The 23,481-nt window shown below is 39.2% G+C and overlaps 1 protein-coding gene across 4 annotated transcripts in view; it reads right to left on the bottom strand.

Annotated features, from left to right (window-relative positions):
• Ncapd3 (non-SMC condensin II complex subunit D3) overlaps positions 1 to 23,481 on the bottom strand; it is a 173,818-nt gene that overhangs the window by 72,816 nt on the left and 77,521 nt on the right. For all 4 annotated transcript variants that reach the window (XM_045145067.1, XM_045145064.1, XM_045145065.1 and 1 more), the window contains 9 exons: positions 14,573 to 14,754; positions 13,358 to 13,528; positions 13,187 to 13,248; positions 12,753 to 12,840; positions 11,495 to 11,628; positions 8,931 to 9,003; positions 7,918 to 8,043; positions 7,543 to 7,792; positions 6,782 to 6,829 (listed from right to left, as the gene is read on the bottom strand). In XM_045145067.1, coding sequence (XP_045001002.1) covers positions 6,782 to 6,829; positions 7,543 to 7,792; positions 7,918 to 8,043; positions 8,931 to 9,003; positions 11,495 to 11,628; positions 12,753 to 12,840; positions 13,187 to 13,248; positions 13,358 to 13,528; positions 14,573 to 14,754 — 1,134 coding nt within the window. The remainder of the gene's footprint in view (positions 1 to 6,781; positions 6,830 to 7,542; positions 7,793 to 7,917; positions 8,044 to 8,930; positions 9,004 to 11,494; positions 11,629 to 12,752; positions 12,841 to 13,186; positions 13,249 to 13,357; positions 13,529 to 14,572; positions 14,755 to 23,481) is intronic.

Genomic DNA, 23,481 nt, shown 5'->3' with positions numbered 1-23,481 from the left:
ATAGCAGCAGTGGGCCAAGCAGCAGCAACTTGAGCTGCTGACAGACCCAGTAGAGGCAGCTTTCGCAGCAGCAATTCCAGGAGTAGGGGTGCTGATCTGCAGGGCCACAGGTGCCAGGCTTGGTTTGCCCCACAGGAAAAGCAAGTACCCAGCTCCAAAAATCAGAACAGCAGCCCGACGACCCAGGCAGCAATGTAACTGAGACCAAACTCATCCAAGGTAACTGGGTTTGCACCAGGGAAGGGTCTCACTTGGTCACAAGCTGACTGGGATCCCACAACAGACCAGAAATCTTAACCTCTTTGTTGATAGATGATCTGGTTGTTATAATAACTACTCTGGCATACATACTTGGGGCTGTTTTTGACTGAATGGGTACAGTACTTAGTTAACTTTTAGAATCTACCTGTGTTTTATTCCACTCAGCCTGCTTGAATACTCCCATAGCAGGGAAACTCAACCCCTAGGAGCACCTTTGTAGATACTCTCAGAGTCTTAAGAGCCACATCTAACACCTTAAGCTACTACCCTGAAAATATATAACATCAAATCAATTGATACAGCTAAGAATATCCAGCTAGCTAGAAAATTCAAGGATTAACTTAATCCAAGATGCAAAAATATATACATTATGACACAAGAAACACTAAAAAGTAAGACAATATAAATCCACCTAGAAGTATTAAGGCATGAGAAATGACCTCCAGTGAGAACGAGTTAGAGGAAATGCCTGAGAAAGATATCAAAAGAATGATTGTAAATATGTTCAAAGAAGTCAGAGAACGAATCAAGGGAATCAAAGAGGACCTTAAAGAGGAAATCAAAGGAATCAAAGAAGATGCAGGACACCAATTTCATGAAATAAAGAAGGCAATACAAGACATAAATAAGGAAAAAGAAATAATAAAGAAAAACCAGTCAGAATTACTAGCAATGAAGAAAACAGTTAATGAAATAAAAAACTCTGTAGAAAATCTCACCAATAGAATGGATGAAGGAGAGGACAGAATATCTAAGCTAGAAGACCAGGTGGCAGATCTAATACAGGCCAACAAAGAGAAAGACAAACTTATACAAAAGTATCAGTGGGAATTTCAAGATATTCGGGACACTATGAAAAGATCAAATATTAGAATTCAGGGCATAGTAGAAGAAGAATTTCACTCAAAAGGCATAATAGGTGTCTTCAACAAAATCATAGAAGAAAATTTCTCCCAAATTGGGAAAGAGGTGCCAATACAGATACAGGAAGCCTTTAGAACCCCAGCCAGACAAAACCCAGAAAGAACCTCTCCTCGCCATATTATAATCAAACTTCCAAACACACACACCAAAGAAAAAATATTGAAAGCAGTTAGAGAGAAAAATCAAGATACCTACAAAAGTAAGCCCATCAGGATTACAGCAGATTATTCAACACAAACTTTTAAAGCCAGAAGGGCTTCGGGTGATATATTCCAAGTTCTGAAAGATAACAACTCTCCACCAAGGTTACTTTCTCCTGCAAAGTTATCCATTCAAATAGACGGAGAAATAAGGACATTCCATGACAAAAGCAGGTTAAAGGAGTATTTGAAGACAAAACCAGCTCTACAGAAAATACTTGATAGAATCCTCCATGCTGAAGGAAAAGCACACATAGAAGGAACCTAGAAAAAACAAGCAATACTGAAATGCTAGTTAACAGAAGAGAGCACAGGTAGAACGAGAACCACAAAAAAAAAAAAAAAGGCAAACATAAATACACACCTTTCAATAATATCTCTTAATATCAGCGGCCTCAATGCCCCAACGAAAAGACATAGATTAGCAGAGTGGGTTAATAAGCAGGATCCTACAATTTGTTGTCTCCAAGAAACTCACATTTCTACAAAGGATAGACATTATCTTAGGGTGAAAGGCTGGAAGACGGTGTTTCAAGCAAATTGGCCTAGAAAGCAAGCAGGGGTTGCTATCCTAATATCGGACAAGGTGGACGTTAGTCCAACCGTAGTCAAGAAAGATAAGGAAGGTCACTTTATATTGATTAAGGGCACACTCCAACAGGAGGACATTACAATCCTAAACATATATGCACCTAACATGGGGGCTCCCAAATTCGTCAAACAAACACTATTAGAACTAAGGTCACAGATAACACCAAACACAGTGGTGGTGGGTGACTTTGACCCCCCACTCTCATCAAATGACAGGTCATCCCGGGAAAAAATAAACAGAGAGGCATCTGGACTAAATGAAGTCATAGAAGGAATGGACTTAACAGATATATACAGGACATTTCACCCAGATGCTACAGTATATACATTCTTTTCTGCAGCACATGGAACATTCTCTAAAATAGACCATATATTAGGACACAAAGCAAATCTTAACAAATTCAGGAAAATTGAAATAATTCCTTACATTCTACAATGGAATTAAACTACAAATCAGTAGCAAGAAAGGCCATAGAGCATACACAAAATCATGGAAACTAAACAATACACTACTAAATGATGAATGGGTCAATGAAGAAATCAAGAAGGAAATCAAAAAATTTATAGAGTCAAATGATAATGAGAACACAACATACCAAAATCTCTGGGACACAATGAAGGCAGTTCTAAGAGGTAAATTTATAGCCTTAAGTGCCTATATTAAGAAATTAGAAAGGTCGCAAGTAAACGACCTAATGGTTTACCTTAAAGCCTTGCAAAAAGAAGAACAAGGCAACCCAAAAATCAGTAGATGGGAAGAAATAATAAAGATTAGGGCAGAAATTAATGAAATAGAAACAAAAAGAACAATCCAAAGAATTGATAAAACAAAGAGTTGGTTCTATGAAAGGATAAACAAGATTGATAAACCCTTAGCAAATCTGACCAAAAGAAAGAAAGAAGAGACACAAATTAATAAAATTAGAGATGAACAAGGTAACATCACAACAGATTCCAGAGACATTCAAAAAATCATAGGGACATACTATAAAACCATATACTCCACAAAGTATGAAATTCTGAAAGAAATGGATGATTTCCTTGATCTATATGACCTACCTAAATTAAATCAAAATGAGATTAATCACTTAAATAGACCTATAACAAACATGGAGATCCAAACAGTTATCAATAATCTCCCAACTAAAAAAAGCCCAGGCCCGGATGGATTCACTGCTGAATTTTACCAGACTTTTAAGGAAGAGTTAACACCATTGCTTCTTAAGCTTTTCCAGGAAATAGAAAAAGAAGGAATTCTACCAAACTCCTTCTATGAGGCCAGCATCACCCTGATACCAAAACCAGGCAAAGATAGAACAAAAAAAAGAAAATTTCAGACCAATCTCCCTCATGAACATAGATGCAAAAATTCTCAACAAAATATTGGCAAACAGAATACAAGAGTATATCAAAAAGATCATTCACCCTAACTAAGTAGGCTTTATCCCAGAGATGCAGGGATGGTTCAACATACGCAAATCTATAAATGTAATACATTACATAAACGGGTTAAAGGACAAAAATCACATGATCATCTCATTAGATGCAGAGAAAGCATTTGACAAAATCCAACATCCCTTCATGATAAAAGTCCTACAGAGACTGGGAATAGAAGGAACATATCTCAATACAATAAAGGCTATTTATGACAAGCCTACAGCCAACATATTACTAAATGGGGAAAAACTGGAAGCTTTTCCACTAAAATCACGAACAAGACAAGGGTGTCCACTGTCCCCACTTTTATTTAATATAGTGCTGGAAGTCTTAGCCATAGCAATAAGGCAAGAGACACACATAAAAGGGATACAAATTGGAAAGGAAGAGATCAAGTTATCATTATTTGCAGATGACATGATTCTATACATAAAGGACCCTAAAGACTGTACTAGCAAGCTGTTAGAGCTGATCAAAACCTACAGCAATGTAGCAGGACACAAAATAAATACACAGAAATCAGTAGCCTTCATATATGCTAACAACAAACACACAGAGGATGAAATCAGAGAATCACTCCCATTCACAATTGCATCAAAAAAAAAAAGTACCTTGGAATAAACCTAACCAAGGAAGTAAGGAATCTCTACAATGAGAACTTTTAAAACACTCAAGCGAGAAATTGCAGAAGACACCAGAAAGTGGAGAAACATCCCTTGTTCCTGGATTGGAAGAATCAATATTGTGAAAATTGCAATCTTACCTAAAGCAATCTACACATTTAATGCAATCCCTATCAAAATTCCAAAGGCTTTCTTCACGGAAATAGAAAAAGCAATCCAAAAATTCATTTGGAATCACAAAAAACCTCGAATATCTAAAATAATACTGAGCAACAAAAATGAGGCTGGTGGTATCACCATACCTGATTTTAACCTATAGTACAAAGCCATAGTAACAAAAACAGCATGGTACTGGCAGAAAAACAGACATGTAGATCAGTGGAACAGAATAGAGGATCCAGATATAAGCCCAAGTAGCTATAGCCACCTGATATTCGATAAAAATGCCAAAAATACTCATTGGAGAAGAGACAGTCTCTTCAGCAAATGTTGTTTTGAAAACTGGATATATATCTGCAGAAGGATGAAAATAGATTCTTCTCTCTGGCCATGCACAAGAATTAAGTCTAAATGGATTAAAGACCTTAACATCAGATCTGAAACACTGAAACTGCTAGAGGAAAAAGTAGGGGAAACCCTTCAACATATTGGTCTTGGCAAAGACTTTCTGAATACAACCCCAATTGCTCAGGCAATAAAACCACAGATCAATCACTGGGACCTCATGAAATTTCAAAGATTTTGCACTGCAAAGGACACAGTGAAAAAAGCAAAGAGGCAACCTACAGAATGGGATAAAATCTTCGCCAGCTGTATATCTGATAGAGGAATAATATCTAAGATATACAAAGAACTCAAAAAGTTAAATAATAAGAAATCAAACAAGCCAATCAAAAAATGGGCTATGGAGCTAAATAGAGAGTTCTCAATGGAAGAAATACGAATGGCATATAAGCATCTAAAAAAATGTTCTACTTCAGTAGTCATCAGGGAAATGCAGATTAAAACTACATTGAGATTCCATCTCCTGTCAGATTGGCCACAAATGATCATAAATATTGATGGGGATTTGGAAAAAAAGGAACCCTTCTACACTGCTGGTGGGAATGCAATCTGGTCCAGCCATTGTGGAAATCAGTGTGGAGGTTCCTAAAACAGCTAGAGATTGATCTACCATATGACCCAGCTATAGCACTCCTAGGCATATATCCAAAGGACTCATCTCATTTCCTTAGAAGTACGTGCTCAACCATGTTTCTTGCTGCTCAATTTATAATAGCTGGGAAATGGAACCAGCCTAGATGTCCCTCAACAGATGAGTGGATAATGAAGATGTGGTGCATTTATACAATGGCGTTCTACTCAGCGGTAAAGAAAAATGAAATTATGAAATTTGCAGAAAAATGGATGGACCTGGAAAGTATTATACTAAGTGAGGTAACCCAGGCCCAGAAAGCCAAGTGCCACATGTTCTCTCTCATATGTGGATCCTAGCTACAGATGATTGGGCTTCTGCATGAGAATGAAAATACTTAGTAGCAGAGGCCAGTAAGGTAAAAAGGAGACATAAAGGGTAGAGAAAGGAAGGGAGGAGGATACTTAATAGGTTGATATTGTATATATGTAATTACAATGATTGTAATGGGGAGGTAATATGATGGAGAATGGAATTTCAAATGGGAAAGTGTGGGGGTGGGGAGGGAGGGAATTACCATGGGATATATTTTATAATCATGGAAAATGTTAATAAAAATTTTAAAAAAATTCTAAGAGAAATTTAAAGAGCAACTAAAACCAATACTTCTTCAATTACTCCATAAAATAGAAAGCGGAATATTCCAAACTCTTCCTCTGAAGCCAGTATTTCTCTAACACCAAAGCCAGATAAAGACAATCAAAATTAATTAATCCCCCTAAGTTATCAATAAAGTACTTGCAAGGTAATTTCATGAATACATCAAGAAGATTGTTCACCATGATCAAGTAAATGTCATTCCACAGATGCTGGGATGGTTGAACATATGCTAATCAATATTGTACACAATGCATAAATAGACTCAAGCACAGAAATTACATGATCATCTCAAATGATACAGAAAAGATCCTTGACAAACTCCAACACCCCTTCAACACTTCAAAGACCTGGAGAAGAGAGGAATGGAAGGAACTTATCTAAGCTTAATACAGGCACAAACCATAACCAATATCATGCTAAACGGAGAAGAGCTTGGTGCATTCCCACTAAGATCCGGAACAAGACAAGGATGTCTACTCTCTCCATTACTGTTCAACATATTCTTAGCCAGAACAATAATAAAAGAGAAGACAATAAAAGGGATACAAATAAGATGAAGTTAAAGCAGCCTTATTTTCAGATTATGTGATTCTATACATAGTGACCCTAAAGACTCCAACGACAACAACAACAACAAAACCCTCCTAGAGTTGATAAACACTTTCAGCAAGGTAGCAGGATACAAAATTAACATACAAAAATCATTAGCTTTCTTATACACCAGTAACAAAGCAGATCAAAGTAGGATGGGAAGCTAATGGGAAGAAGAGTTTTAGTGGGAGAGGAAAGGAAGAGGAAAGTAAGAGGTAATTTTGGTGATCAAAATGCACTGTATACATGGATAAAATTGTGAATAAAAACATGTCAATGAAGTGGAAGAAACATTTAAATTTTCAGCAAGGCACTTTAAAGTCAATTATTTGGTATTTGAAAATATATTGATACATTACCTGGTGAATTTCTCAGTAAGGTACCACTATGACTCTGTATTTCTGAAGCTATAAGACATAAAAGTAGGAGATAAATGTGAGAAAGTCCCAATAAAATAGCCACACAAATCAAAATCAAGATAATCCAGCCTAGATTCAAAGCAGATTCTAAATTGCTCACAATAATCAGCTTCTGTTTTAAAAGAGTCTTAAAAATTTTCAAGATTTTAAGTTTCCCTATTTAAAAAGTGATTTGAGGGCTGGAGAGATGGCTTAGCGGTTAAGGCACTGGCCTGCAAAGCCTAAGGATCCATGTTCTACTCTCTAAATCTCACGTCAGCCAGATGCACAAAGGTAAGGCAGACACAAGGTCACACATGCCCACTAAGTGGTGCAAGTCTCTGGAGTTTGATTTCAGTGGCTGAGGTCCTGAGACACCAATTCTCTATCTCCTTTCTGTCTCCAAATAAATAAATAGAAATTTGAAGCAGAGTTGAATGGTGGAGTATATGATTAGCATATACAACATCCCAAGATTGATCCTTCAGGCAGACATACACCCAAATATACACATAGTAATCTAACAATGATATTTAGAAAAAAATGGTTTATGGGAATAAAAATTAACCCCTCCTCATTCTTTGCCATTATAAAAATTGATCTGTTTGAAGTTCACTTGACTATTTTATTTCCCACCCCTTAGGCCATGGTGGATATTGACCCAGTCTCATATGTACTAGGAAAGTGACCACTGAGCTATGACCCTAGTCTCCCCTACTTACTGTTAATGAGGAACTCCAGGATAGTCTCTGATGTGTTAGTGGTTGATTCCAGACAATGTGCAAAGCTGGATAGTGCTTTGCTGCGGACAGTAGGTGCCTTGTCTAAACAACGGTCAAACATAATTTCCTGCACCAAGAATTTATGCTTTAAGAAGTGTTGATGCTCCAAAGAGAGAGTACCATCCACCTCTCTTTCAGGTAGCTCTAAGAGAGCCAACACAACATCAAGAGTAAAAACCCGGTGTGAAATCTGGTAAGGCACAGAAGAATCACCATCAGATGGGCATAAGAGCAAAGGAAAAGTTGTCCTACACTCAGATCTGTCTGCCATTAGATGATGGCAGTTAGGACACAGGATTCAGATACATTTCCTACCTTGGAACTTCGTGAGTATTTGTAAAGCCAGCCAATGAATGTAGCATATTCCCCACAGGGAAGTTTTTTAAGAAGCTGAACCAGGGATTGAGCAGAAGAGGTCCGATACTCTGATTTATCTATCACCTGAAATTCAAAAGGAGATGCTGTCCAGCCAGCTACCTGTAGGATGACTGAAATCCATATTAAAGTACAAGTGAGAGTAACTAGTTCAATGGTCATTAAATATGACTAACAAATTTTAAGTTTTATACCCCTGAAGGGTTCTAGCATAGAAAACTCTCTGCAAAAAATAAGCATACTATTTCGGAGACTATGCATATCTACAGTTCATAGGGTTCAAGTTAATATTTGTCTATACTATTATATAAATTTAAGATACCACCGAGACTACATTGTGAACTCCAGGTCAGCCTGAGCTAGAGTAAAACCCTACCTCAAAAAAAAAAAAAAATTAAGATACCTGTAAAGAATTTGACCATGCAGTATATTTGATATTGCTTTAGTGTGCCAAATTTTTTTTGATTCTGTTTTTTAAAAGTACTCAATTGAGAAAAAAAAAACCATAAAGCCAGAAAAAGTAAAAAAGTTCTCAGCCTTTTATGAGCCAATACTGAATCATTATGAATAAAACATGACAGAACTTCCTTCAGAAGAACAAGTAGTATGCATCTGTGTTGAAGAATACACAAATGAAATGAAACTGATGAACATGGGTGATGGGTATATAGGAGTTCATAACTTGTTTCTGTGTTGGTTAAGCATTTTCAAAAATAAAAATAAAATAGAAGACTACTTTGTTAGCTGGGTGTGGCAATGCCTGCCTATTAGCAGACAAGAAGCTAAAAGCAAGACCAGGAGTTTAAAGAGCAAGACCCTGTCCAAAAATAGCACGTAAAGCAAAGAAACCACTTTTTAAAAGAGATTTTTAAATAAAGGCATTTTTAGTAATGATACACATACATACACTTATACATGTAATGCACTAATATATGATCACTGAAGCAATGTACCTTGGCACAGATGTGCTGCAGGAGAATACGAAGGACTGGGAAAACACTGTCTTGTAGTTCATCCACAAGTGAGCTTTTTATAAGAAAAACACAAATCCACTGTTTACAATGTACCTAGTATTATAATTCAACAGCAATTTTCCTTAATTCTATGCTCAAAAAACAGTTCTCACGGGCTGGAGAGATGGCTTAGCGGTTAAGTGCTTGCCTGTAAAGTCTAAGGACCCCGGTTTGAGGCTCCATTCCCCAGGACCCATGTTAGCCAGAGCACAAGGGGGCACATGCCTCTGGAGTTTGTTTGCAGTGGCTGGAGGCCCTGGCGCACCCATTCTCTCTCTCTCTCTCTCTCTCTCTCTCTCTCTCTCTGTCACTCTCAAATAAGTAAATAAAAAATGAACAAAAAAATTTTAAAAAAACCAGTACTCACATATTTTAGAAATATTAAATATTAAAACAAACCTACTCCATATTAAAGCTGGTACTAGGAACCAAGTCAGAATCCTACAGAGATGATGGTCATAGACACTCCAGTGAGAAGCTGCCTCTAGTCTTTGGCCACAGAAAGGTTAGTACACTCTTCACAATCTCTCTTACTTAACTATCCTTATCACCTTTAGCCCATCCTGCTCTCACTCTCTGTTGGAGAATATGTTTTCTTCTTTATAGAAGGCAGCAAAAACTGAGACAACCAAAATCCATCAACATAACAAGAAAAGATAGCTGACTGACTCCCTATCTTGAGATGATCCACCTCCTGCACATCAGCCAGTGTCCAGGTAACACTACAGAGGGAATGTCAAGTCAAACATGAATGCTGATCTCATGGCAAACCTGACAAATTGCACCAAGGTGATAGCAATAGACACCAAGAACACTCAAACATATCAAAACAGAAATCCAGAAGCTGCTAAGAGCTCAACACTAAAGTAGATTTATGACATACACACCAAGGCGCAGGGAACATTGTGGAAGAGGGGGCAGAAAGACTGGAAGAGCCACACGATGGGAAGGAGTATCCAGAGGCTCTGACTGCCCACAATTATTGTCGCCTGCTGTCACAACTCATAACCAATAACCCCATGGTAAATGCCAGTAACCCCACTTAGAAAGGTCTTCAGTGGAATGGAATGGGGAGGAGAGAAGGGAATGAGACCAACACATGATCTGTCCATACAAAAAAGTTTCTAATTAGTAAAAATACTAATTAAAAAATAAAGATATACTGGATCGAGTAGAAAAACAAGCTTCATATGCACAATTTTAGAAAACTGTCACTAAAAAGTCAACTTGCCAGGGAAAAATGCAATATTCATATGGCCCTATTAACTGTTTATAAACTCCATAGTAAGATGTAAAACATATCCCTTTAGGTGAAAGGTAAAACACATTAAGACATAGTGCCACCATGTGGCAGCTCAGTGAAATGTTAACACTAATCCAAAAGATTTTTTCTGAAGGGAGATAGAATGAGTATACGGATGAACCGGGGCCTCTTGCAACTGTAAACCAATTTCAGACGCATGAGCCAGTGTGCATCTGGCTTTACAAGGGTATTGAGGAATGAAATCCAGCCCATCAGGCAATGAAAGTAAGCATCTTTAACAACTGAGCCATCTCTCCAGGCCCCAGAAGAATTTTCTATGTAATGCCTGACTGGATTTATTTTAGTGCTATTTATCATTACATGAATACTATTCAATGGACAGTATGATGAACTCTTGTGAGAAAACCAAGCAAAATGTTTCCACTTAAAATATCCTAGTTGTTTAATTCTTTTAAAAACTACAGCCAGGTAGTTGTGACTAACATCTGTAATCTTAACACTTGAGGCAGAAGCAAGACTGTTCTACATACACAGTGAGATCAAGTGAAAAGATATATAAACAAAATAGACAAATGAATATAATGAACAAATAATTCTTAGCAAGAAATGTTTGCTCAGCAATCAGTTAACAATTCCCAGACACAGTATTCCAACTATAGCACACACTGAAGAAGTCTGCATAGATGCACACACTCACACCTGCAGGCCAAATGACTCAGTAAAGAAGAGAAAGAAAAGCCAAGGATACTGCAAGCACACCTTTCTGGTGGAGCTGAGTGATTTGTGGTAGAAGAAGTACTCTTTCCATTATTGCTAAGAAAGTAAAAGCAATTTACTTATTTTTCTTCCCTTAGCAAGTACTTTCTGTATGGGAAGGGGCACAAAAATAAGAAGAAACAAAAATAAAGAGACATAAGGAGAGAAATAGGAAACAAGAGGAGACAGACTTCTTTCTGTTTTGGATAGGTGAGCACTAAGCAGACAAAGCAAACAGAAGAGCTTTCCTTAGTTCAGTGCATACATGGAGGGAGTCAAGCTGGAGGCTGAATCTTGCTCAAGAACTGCAGATTCTCTGTTTTGAACAGTGCCCCAACACAGAAGCTGACTGTAGTGACTCACACCACAGGAACCAGCTGGCTATGTAGTGTTTTATTCGGACCCAAAAACCATCACTAGGGCAGGTATTTAAGTATCACAGGTGTCAGAGATCTTGGTTACTGAGGAAATTTATGTGCTTTACCTGATAAACAGGACTGCTTGGTTTCTACGGTGGATGACTTGTGCAGTAATAGCAAGGGGAGCACAAAGAGATCTTTCCCTTACTTCTAACATCAATATTACATTTAGCAGTTGATGGAAAATAGAACCAATAATCTGAAAGAAAAAAGAAAATTTGATTTAAGGAATGATAGAGAATACATTGGCCTCAACAGTTCTGATGTCTGAGCATTAGGGATGTGTTTCTTGGACAATTATCAGTTGCCCCTTATCCACCAAGCATATGTGGCAAGAGCCCCCATCCCCAGTAAATGTCTGGAACTATGTTTAGTACTAAATCCTAATACTATTTTTCCCTACACAGACATACCTGTAACAGATTTATAAATTAGGCACACTAAAAGATTAACAAGTATAATAAAATGCAACAATTATGAAAACATACTATAAGATATTGAATGTGATCACCCAGTATTCATCTCTTTTAATTTTTTTTTCTTAACTTTAGAGAAAGTGAGAAACAGAGAGAGAATGAATTGGCACAGCAGGACCTCAGCCACTGAAATTGAACTCCAGATGCTTATGCCACCTAGTGGGGAGGTGCATCTGGCTTAAATAGGATCTGGAGAGTCTGGGTCCTTAGGCTTCACAGGCAAGCGCCATAACAACTAAGCCATTTCTCCAGGGCCAGTATTCACCTCCTTGGCCCACAGATGACTGCAGGCAATTGAGCTCTTGAAAAGAAAACCAGGATAAATGGGAACCATCATGTTCTTTTAACATCTTTTTACTATGTTGTTTATCTACATTACAAAAATATATTTACTGGAGCTGGAAGGATGGCTTAGCAGTTAAGGCACTTGCCTATGAAGCCTAGGGATCCAGGTTCAATTCCCCAGTACCCATGTAAGCCAGAGAGGCACGAGGTGGTGCATACGTCTGGAGTTTGTTTGCAGTGGCTAGAGGTCCAGATGCTGCCATATTCATATTCTCTCTCTCACTCTGCCTCTTTCTCAAATAAAGGAATAAAAGTTAAAAAAAAATTTATTTGAGAGTGAGGAGGGATGAGTATGAGCATGTCAGGGCTTCCTGCCAATGCAAATGAACTCCAGATGCATGCACCATTTTATGCATCTGGCTTTAGGTGAGTACTGGGTAATTGAATCTGGGCCATCAGGCTTTGCAAGTAAGTGCCTTTAACCATTGTGCAATCTCTCAAGACCCATGGTTTATCTATGTATTTGTAATTCACCCACTGATGGTATCAGATGTCTCCCTACCTTATTTCCTTCTCCATGAAGTGGGGAACACAGCAAGTACAGTCCATAGTAGGCCAGTTCTGATATATGTTTTGCTTCGCTAAGGTTCCTAAAGCAGAAAGGCGAAATACTGGCTAGTGGATATGATTTTACTAGGAATATATCTTAGCTCTAAAAGCATTACTGCCTTATTAATGATAAATTCTTTATTTATCTTGAGATGTAGTTTCATTGTGTTATCCAGGCTGTACTCAAACTCCTTCACTCAAGCTGTTCTCTTGCCTTAACCTCCCAAACAGGTCACACTTGCAGGGGTGTGCCACCTCAGCTGGCTTCTATAAGCCATGTTTAAATGAGTAAATTCTACCTGCATGCCAATTAGAATAAAATGGCATTTATAGTTCTGAAGCAAAAATGCATTCAAACTGTCATACTGGAAAATATTAATGGCTCACCTGGCGTGTGGAACAAGAAATTCATGAAGAATTGGCTCAATATTAGTTAATGCAATAAAGACCTGGAAGACAGATAAGAAAAGGTCTGAAATATTTTTCTGAAATAATGTTATTCTATATATATTGCTGTATTATAATGTCCTCTGAAAGGTTTATGGAACTTTTGCTTACCTCTATACATGTCTGTATAGACTGTGGCTTTTCTTTGAGAGAAAATTTGGGCAGAAGCCTTAAAAAATTCTTTAAGAGGTACAATAATCCATTTCGGATTTGAGAAAGGTCCCGAGCAGAAAAATAAATATGCTCTTCTTCCTCCTCCTCTTCTTCTGTCAGTTCATCTATCTGAATCAAAAGTGTACAGGTCACTATGTCGTGATTCAATTTACCCAAACTGAATAAATGCCTGGTAGTCTGAGTTACTTAGGATGAACCTAGCCTGGTTCTTTGGACCATTACATGTCTCTAGGGCAAAAGGGGGAGTCATCAGACTACACGACACTATAGGACTTTCTGCTTCAGTATTTCTTTCAATGATAATTGCTACTATTTCTTAGTAATTTTGCTCTCAGTAAACTGCCAACCTACGTTGGCACAGGAAAAACTGGAAATCATGCTTTTTATTATATTCTTATGGATATGAATTCTAAAACACTTTAACCACTCTTGCTAATTACAACAAGATAGTAAGATAATATGGGTTGAGGCCAGAGATGTGGCTCAGTTAGTAAAGTGCTTACCTAGCTTGCAACCTTGGTTTGAGTCCCAGCACCACATAAAATGGGCATGTTGGCCTGGGCCTATAATCCATGCACTTGGGAAGTAGAGGCAGGAAGATCAGGAGTTCAAGATCAACCTTGGCTATACAACAATTTCTTTTTTTGTTTGTTTTTCTTTTTGATTCCAAGGTACGGTCTCACTCTAGCGCAGGCTGACCTGGAATTCACTATGTAGTCTCAGGGTGGCCTTGAACTTATGGCGATCCTCCTACCTCTGAGCCCCCTCACCCCAGCACTGGAATTAAAGGCGTGTGCCACCATACCTGGCTCATATACAACAATTTCAAGAGAGCCTTGGTGACATAAGACCTTATTTCAAAACAACAAAAAAGATAATGTGGCAAACATACCAGTCAGCTCACTTGACAGGCATACTTGAGCACAAACATCAGGAGAAATGACTGGAAAGGTAGAACAGTGGCAAGGCCAAAGTATTCTCTCAGTAGAACATAAAAGCCCAAGGGGCTATTTCAAATCTTATTGGTTATAGGTGATACTTTACTACAGATATAATCATGATGCCTGAAACCACATTTCACATAAATCTAATCCTTAAAATTAAAACTCCATATTCTTACAAATATATTTTATTACATCACCTACTTCTTACCTGGTCTTCTTTCCTGGATGGCTTTCCTCTTTTTCTGGTTTTCCTTTGAGTATCCTGAGCACTCTTAGGCTGTTCTTTTTTTCTTTTCTGATTCAAGTTAGATTCCTGAGGCCAGCTCTTCTTTAAAATTTGAATGCACTTGTCAAACATCACTGGGTGGAACACTTGATTGGCTACACTGCCTAGTGATAAGGAATAGAAAATACCCAGGTTAGGTGCTGTTTTTGGTTTTTTGGGCTTTTTTTTGTTTTGTTTTGTTTTTTTTGCTAGTTGTTCAGACTAACTTAAAACGTAACTTACATAGCTCCTGATTCATACTACAGAGTCCTGGGATTACAGGCATACATTAGGACCACTATTAGGTTTAATTTTCTCAAAATGTCTTAATGTGAGCCGTGCATGGTGGTGCACATCTTTAATCCCAGCACTCAGGAGGCAGAGGTAGGAGGATTGCTGTGAGTTCAAGGCCACCCTGAGACTACAAAAGTGACTCCCAAGTCAGTCTGGCCTAGAGTAAGACCCTGCCATGAAAAACCAAAGAAAAGTCTTAATGTTATAAAAGCAATGTAACCTTTGTTTCTTTCCAATAGGTAGCTAGGAACTGGCCCACAGAAACATGGATGCCACCTTGCCTCCCCTGGCAGGAATAGAACTCACATATGATCTAGTCTCACAAAAGATGGCAATAAGCAACAAGTCCTCAGCAACAGCTTCTTGCTTCTTTCTTGGCTTTTCCCAGGCTTAGCACATCTGTGGGCTGGCCCTTCCTGAGTCAGCCTCTTGAGCCCAACAACCAATCAGGGATCTCACTTACATACTTGAGTCTGGTGATGAGACTCATTCTAATTAGATGTTTAATTCATCTAAATGAGCATGAAAGCCTCTTGGTTCTTGGTGCCTTTTGTAAGCTCTTGGGCCCGTCTCCTCTTCTGATGCTGGCCTTAAGTAAGGGTGGAAATCTACTCAGTCTCCTCTTCCTAGGCACTTTCCTGCTTTGCAGCCCACATGTGTGAACCCCTTCCCCAGAAGCTTCATCCCAAGAGACCTGAGGGAGATTTCTTCTACTTACCCTCCCCCTTCCCAACCAAGCTGGAAAGAGTGAGAATATCTTGTCTTGGGCTTTCCCCACTAACTCTCCCTAAAATAAATCTCATAATTCATAATTGGCCCTCCTGAGTTCATAATTTCAATTCTTTCATAACTTTAACAAGGACCCAAAATTGGGGTCCAGAGACTTGGTTATCTTCTGCATCTTTATGGACATCTAATCCATCCCCACCCCACCCCACCCCAATCCTGTATCATTAACAGATAAAAATTTTAAAAAGACCTTCCTGGTGATGTGGCAAAATAGAAGCCTCATCAAAGAAACTTGGGAAAACAAAAGAGGCAAAATAATACACAGTACATTTGTTTCAGCAAGAGACAAGATCTATAAATGAAATTATTAAGTTTGATGACATCCCCACACATAAGCAGGAAGGAACTGTAGATCTGCTTAGGCTAAGAACAGCTCCCCCACTCCACCCCAGGGCTTCTCCCCATGGCCATCAGGCTTGAAAAATCAGAACTTTAAGAACAGGACAGGGAACCAGCTGACATTCATGAAAACACCAACAGCAGCATCCCACAATGTCTCCTTCCTAGTAGTTCAGCCCCAGGAAACAGACATTGTGGAAAGCTAAAGGTTCCAACTTGCCCCTCCCACACAGTACCTAGTGCAGCTGAGCCTAAGACCTGCCAAGCCAAACAGCCAAGACAAATGAAGACAATATCAAAGAGGGAATTAACTGTCTTCACAATTCAGAGGACATGAGAAAGGCACTCACATCAAAAGGTAACTTGGCTGATCTCCAATGTGACAATACACATATTCCAAAGCTGGTTCTATAGCTTTGAAGTAAAGTCAAGGTTTTCAGGGAAAGTTACTAAACGAAACATCACAAGAAAGGAAAGAATTATGTTTAATCATTTAGTGCCTTTTAAAAATCTCTACTCTTGCCGGACATGGTGGAGCATGCCTTTAATGCCAGCATTCAGGAGGCAGAGGTAGGAGGACTGCCATGAGTTTAAGGCCACCCTCAGACTACATAGTGAGTTCCAGATCAGCCTTGGCTAGAGTGAGACCTTATCTCAAAAAACTAAAAGAAATAAGAATAAAAAAATAAAATCTCCTCTTGCAAAATAATCCTGAGCAAAATGAATATTGCTGCAAGTATCACCATCTGTGAATACTACAGAGCCTTAAAAATAAAAATTGCATGGCACTGGAATAAAAACAGACACACAGATCAATGGAATAAAACAAAGAACCTAGATACCAGTCCACACACCACAGTTACCTGATTTTGACAAAACTGTAAAACTACACACTGGAGAAAAGAATGTCAGCAAATGGAGGAAAAACAGTATGTCCTGGGAAGAATGCAGTTAGATGCTTATTCTCCATACATAAAATCAAATCCAAATGGATCAAAAAGGCGGGTAAGACCCAAAACTCCGAAAATAAGAAGAAACACTTCAATATATAGGCATATGCAAGGACTTTTCTAAATAAGACTTCAAGTAATTGATGGGATTGCATTAAGTTAGAAAGGTTCTATATAGCAAGGTGAAGGGGAATTGTTAAAAGAAGAGATAGTCGACAGAATGGAAAATGATTTAGTATTTCCTAAAAAAGATAATCAGGACCCACGTTAGCCAGATGCACAAGGGGGCACATGCGTCTGGAGCTCATTTGCAGTGGCTGGAGGCCCTGTTGTACCCATTCTCTCTCTCTCTACCTGCCTATTTATGCCTCTTTCTCTGTCACTTTCAAATAAATAAAAATAAGCAAAAATAAAGTTAAAAAAAGATAATGGTGCCATTTCAGACATGATTGTCTAAGTACAAATCCAAGAAAAACGAAACCATGAACACATACACACACACGCCCACATAGCAGTATTATCCATGACAGGCCACAGTAGAACAAATCTACTGCGGTATAGTAAATGAAAGAACAAAATGGCCAATATCTTCAATGGAATACTAATTAGCCATAACAAAGAAAGAGGCACTCAGATGAGATGAATTAACAACAAAACTCAAAAACATTCCACACTAAGTGAAAAACAACAACAACAAGGAAAAAAAAAAAACTGGTCTTGAAGAGATGGCTTAGCAGTTAGCCTGTTTACTTGTAAAGCCTAAGGACCCAGGTTCAATTCCCCAGTACCTACATAGTCAGATGCACAAGGTGGTACATGCGTCTAGAGTTAGTATGCAGTGGCTAGAGGCCCTGGAGTGCCTATTCTCTCTCTATATTTATCTGCCCCCTCTCTCTAATTAATAAATAAAATAAAATATTAAAAATACTGGCACAAATATCCACAAATTTTATGATCTTATTATATGAAATATCCAAATGAAGTAAATCTATAGAAAATACTAGTAATTGACTGAGATGGAAACCATTGGGAAATAAAGTAATGACAGAGTAAGAAGAGAGACTGGAAATGCATGTGGAGTTTCTTTTAAAGGCAGATAATAAATGGGATCTAAAATTAGATGGTGTTGAAGGTTGAACATTTCATGTATAAACCAATATCTAAAAAGCCATTAAAAACTTATCAGAGGACTGGGAGGAATAGCTCAGCTGGTACAAGGGTTTGCTTTGTAAGCATGAGGACTGAGGTTTGGTCTTCAGAACCCATGTGAAAAAAGCTGGACGTCATGGTGCACACTTATAAATCCTAGCACGTGGGAGATGGAAAATATTAATTCCTGGGGCTCGTTAATAAGCTAGTATCTGGGCTGGAGAGATGGCTTAGCGGTTAAGCGCTTGCCTGTGAAGCCTAAGGACCACGGTTCGAGGCTCGGTTCCCCAGGTCCCACGTTAGCCAGATGCACAAGGGGGCGCATGCGTCTGGAGTTCGTTTGCAGAGGCTGGAAGCCCTGGCCCGCCCATTCTCTCTCACTCCCTCTATCTGTCTTTCTCTCTCTGTCTGTCACTCTCAAATAAATAAATAAAAAATTAAAAAAAAAAAAAAAGCTAGTATCTCCTACTTGGCAAGTTCCAGACCAGTGAGAGACCCTGTCTCATAAAAGGTAGATGATACCTGATGAACTACACCAAAGACTGGCCACTAGCTTCCTTACCTAAGTGCACACAAGCACATGTACACACTCACAAAGTTAATCAGAGATGTGAAACAAAATACAGAGTTAAATCAGACTTGTACAGATGAATACTAAAAGCTAACCACTGAAGTTAGATGATTTCAGTAGCATATTAAATGTTAAAAATGAAAGATCAACAAAGAACTATGGGATAAATTCCCAAAACTTGATATAGAGTTTCCGAATGAGAAGCAATGGGGGAAGACATAAAAGTACTTAAAACTCACTGATTTTCAATTTGATGATAATTATAAATTTACAAATTCAGAACTTTCAATAAGCTCCAAACACAAGAAACATGAATAAAAACTTCATCACCACAAATCATACTTATATAAATTTTCCCAGCACCATTGATAAAGAGGTAATCCTAAAAGCAACTACACGATAGGAGAATGTTATATGCAGGGGGAAAAAAGATAAGGTGTATAGGAAATCTCTTATTAGATACAATGTAGTAATAAGACAGTAGAACAACAAATTTTAAAATCTATTTGGCAAGTCAACATTGGTTTATACATCTATCAAGCCTTCAAAATAAAGGTAGTTAGCTAAAGGTGTTTTTGACATGATAGTGGAAGTTATTTTTCAGATCCACACTATAAAAAAATTTACTTGGGCCAGGCATAATAGCACATGCCTTTAATCTCAGCACTTGGGAGTCAGAGGCAGGATGGTTGAAGAACCAACCTGACTCCATTTTAACAGTAAGAGCCATTTTGATATAATGACTATGTTAAGTTTCTGTTTCTCTAATCTTGAGCTGAGGCCACAAATTGTTCCCTGGCTACTGTTCCCAGGATTGTGTATTCACAACATTCCAGGAATAGTTTAACTGTAATGGCTGGTCTCCTTCTGCCACCATGCTTGCTTTCCTCTGAAAACCCCTACCCTGTGATTTCTATGATTTTTCCCTGTAAAAAGAGCCTGAGAAGCTGACCTGGGGCTGCTCTCTACACCCGGCCTTAGGGGAGCAGCCACTGAACCAGCTATATTGTGCACAATTAAAAGCTTGCTTCAATTTGGCCATAATTTGTGGTCGGTCATCATTATTCTTGCGAATTCAGGGTTAACATAATGGAGTCCCCAGAGAGATAGGGCCGGTCCCCAATCCAAATTCAAAACCTGTATCCTTTTCTCTAAGCTTCCAGGACTGAAGTGTCACTACTAGGTGGTGCGCACTTGAGATGTTCCAAGGCTCCAGGCCAAGCTTTCTGCTCCATAGACAGCTGAGATGAAGGGCCACACAAGTGAGACCAGCAAGCACTACTCTGGAGAGGCCTCAACTGGAAAGTCACAGCTTCTTTTCTAAGACATTTGGTCTAGGTTGAGATTTCACTTGGGGACAGAGAGATGTCTAACAAAGCACATTCACACTCCTATCCAGGGCAACTGAAGGCATTGCACTGCGCACCTGGTTCAGGACAACTGCAAAGCCCACACTGTCTAGTCGGTCTGGATTCTAGGCAACAGCAAGATGTCACATTGTCTACTTGGTTGTTCTTTTGGCTCATATATCATTCGATCATTGTCTGTCTTTCATTTGTCCTTTTGTGTCTGTTATGAGCATGTAAGGACCAGCATATGGTCCAGGGCCAGTTTAGGATAAACAAGTTTGTTGTGAGAGTAAAAAATGCAAAGTCAAAGCTTGTAAGCAAAACTAAGACTAACTGTGTGTAGTGACGTAGTAGAGATTAGCAGATGTGTGTGTGAAACTATTAGACAAGTATTGGAAGGTATAAAAACCCCAGCTGCTCAGTAACCATTGTCTCAGTCTCCCCGACACTATGACTGACTGAAAGGTTACTTAGCAGTCCTGACTGAGACCCCCGCGAGACACGTCACCGATCCGAATTCATCAGCCCGACACTTGGTCCAAATGATCATCCGTAAGCCAGAGCACTAGCTTACGCCAGCGGACCAAGACTCGGCTTGGAGCGCAGCAAACCGAAAGTAAAACGTCGCAGCTCGAACCTTGCGTTGGTCAGGTCGTAAAACGTCGCAACTCGAACCTCGCGTTGGTCAGGTCGTAAAACGTCGCAACTCAATCCTCGCGTTATCAGGTCATATACATGTTAGACTCGTTAAAAATATTCTTGTGTTAGTAATGTAGCGATGAATATACCTTGGTTATATATTATATTAGCTATAATATTATTTGTGATCATTTGGACTTGCTTGTGCATGACTTTCATCCCAGTAAACTCCTTTACAAGTATACCAGTGTCTTAGTATCATTGGCCTTCGCCGGCGGAATCCTCTCAACCAATCATCTTTGAGAGTGCTCGCGACAGTGTCTTGTTCTTCTATTTAGTGTTTGCTTTGTCCTTTTGTGCTTAACATTTTTGCATCCTAGGAACTAAATATCAAGTCACAGGTTGTCCTGGTAACCTGGATACCCTGACCACCCCAGGTAAATTGAAAGTTAAAAACTGGAATTGAGAATAATCTAGTTTTGGTTTGAAGACTCCTGAATATGAAATCTGAAACTATACTCAAAGTAACTTTGAGGTTTACTTTTGATCTCTGGAGTTATAAATAGAATAGAAATTTAAAATGGGAATAAGTAACTTCAAAATGAATGAATGTGTGTGGGGGGGGATGTGTCTGGAGTCCATATGAAAAGTGCATTTAGAATGAATGTGTGTATATATAAATGTATGTGTGCCTCAAAGTCGTAAGGATATAGAATGATAATGGGAAATTCATTGTGAGTATGTCCTCCACCAAGCCCACTGAGCTAGAGTGCATGGCCAACTTTTAATGTTGAATGCCCCCCAGAAGGAGCACTGAAAATAATTAAAATCATACGAAGGGGAAAAAAAAATACAAGATTCTCCTACTCTTAAAAAGTTATAAAATGTCAGATCAGAAAGCTGCCTTGTAGCTCTGAGGGAAGTCCAAAACTATTCCTGGAATTTAAAGGAAAAAAAAGGGGGGAGGGTGCATGTGTGGAAATTATTCTGCCTGCTGTGTTCCCCAGGGGCAAAAAGTAGATCAAAAATAGTTAAGTTCAGAGTCAATCCCAGACAGATGATAGAACCTGGGGAAAAACTGTCTTGCTCTCACATGATATGGCTGGGGAAATTCTTCGTAACAATGATAAAAGTAGGGGGCCACACATGAACAGGCACCTGTAATGTGTCACTGTTGTAGTAAGGTTTGCATTGCTGGTAGAAATCACCTGGCCAAGAGCAGCTTGTGGGAAAAGAGGTTTACTCTGGCTTATAGGTTCGAGGGGAAGCTTCATGAAGGCAGGGAAAATTGATGGCATGAGCATAGAGTGGACATCACCCCCTTGTCAACATAAGGCCCTGGACGATACCAACAGGAGAGTGCGCCACACAATGGTATGGGGAGATTGGTTATTGAAAGACCTGGAAACCCGGCTGGAGAGACAGCTTAGTGGTTAAGCGCTTGCCTGTGAAGCCTAAGGGCCCTGGTTTGAGGCTCAATTCCCCAGGATCCATGTTAGCCAGACGCACAAGGGGGTGAACACGTGTGGAGTTCATTTTGTCGCGAGCACTCTCAAAGATGATTGGTTGAGAGGATTCCGCCCAGGAAGGTCAGTAATACTCAGACACTGGTGTACTCGCAAAGGAGTTTACTGGGATGAAAGTCACACACAAGCAAGTCCAAACTATCACAACTAATATTATAGCTAATATAATATATAACCAAACTATATTCATCACTACTAACAAGAATATTTCTAACGAGTCTAACATGTATACAACTTGATAACGTGATACTTGGGATGCAGTAACGCGAGACTCAGTCTCAACGCGAGACTCAGTCTCAACGCGAGACTCAGTCTGCGAGATTTCTGACACTTTACAACCTGGTGGCGCGGGTCCGTGCTCCAACTTTTCTCTCGGTTCGCGGTGTTTCAAGGCGAGTCTCGGTCGTTCAGACAGCGTGTTGGGCAGATGAATTCGGATTGGAGATGCCTCTCACGGAGGTCTCAGTCCGAACTGCTGAGCAGCCCTTCAGTCAGTCATAGTGTTGGGAGGACTGGGACAATGGCTGCTGAGCAGCTGGGGTTTTTATATTTTCCACTACTTATCTAGGGTTCCACACACACCTTCTGCTAATCTCTTACCAAGTCATTGTACTCAGCTTACTCTTAGTTTTTGCTTACAAAGTTTGACTTTGCATTTTTACTCTCACACACAAAGAAAAAAAACTTACTTATCTAAACTATCCCTGGACCATATGATGGTCCTTACATGCTCATAACACATTTGCAGTTGCTGGAGGCCCTGGTGCACCCATTCTCTCTCTCTCCCTCTCTATCTTTCTTTCTCTGTTGCTCTAAAATAAATAAATAAATAAAAGTAAACCAAAAAAATAAAAATTAAAAATAAAAAAAAACAACAAAGAAAGGCCCAGAAACCAGACTGGAGCTTGCTGCCCCGGATAGGCTTAAGTTACAAATTCCCACTTAGACAGAGGACCTGAGTCAACCCCTAGACATGTCCAGGCATGCCCAAGACTTGACCCTTCTGCCTTTCTGCCCCAGCCAATCAAAAGAATACAAGTACAGTTACAGTTTAAACCAACCAATCATGTGCTTCTTGGTTCAAATCCCTATAAAAACCCTGCCCTCCTGCTACTTGGGCTCTTGCATGGATCCACTGTACTGGGGAAGTCAAGAGTCCGAGCTTAAGCCCGAAATAAAGCTCTTTGCCTTTGCCTTTGCATGTGTTTGGTTCTCGTTGGTAGTCACTAGGGGCACCAAGAACTGG

Source organism: Jaculus jaculus, chromosome 3, assembly GCF_020740685.1.
Source record: "Jaculus jaculus isolate mJacJac1 chromosome 3, mJacJac1.mat.Y.cur, whole genome shotgun sequence".
Classification (NCBI taxonomy): domain Eukaryota; kingdom Metazoa; phylum Chordata; class Mammalia; order Rodentia; family Dipodidae; genus Jaculus; species Jaculus jaculus.
This window is presented reverse-complemented; position numbering and strand designations above follow the sequence as displayed.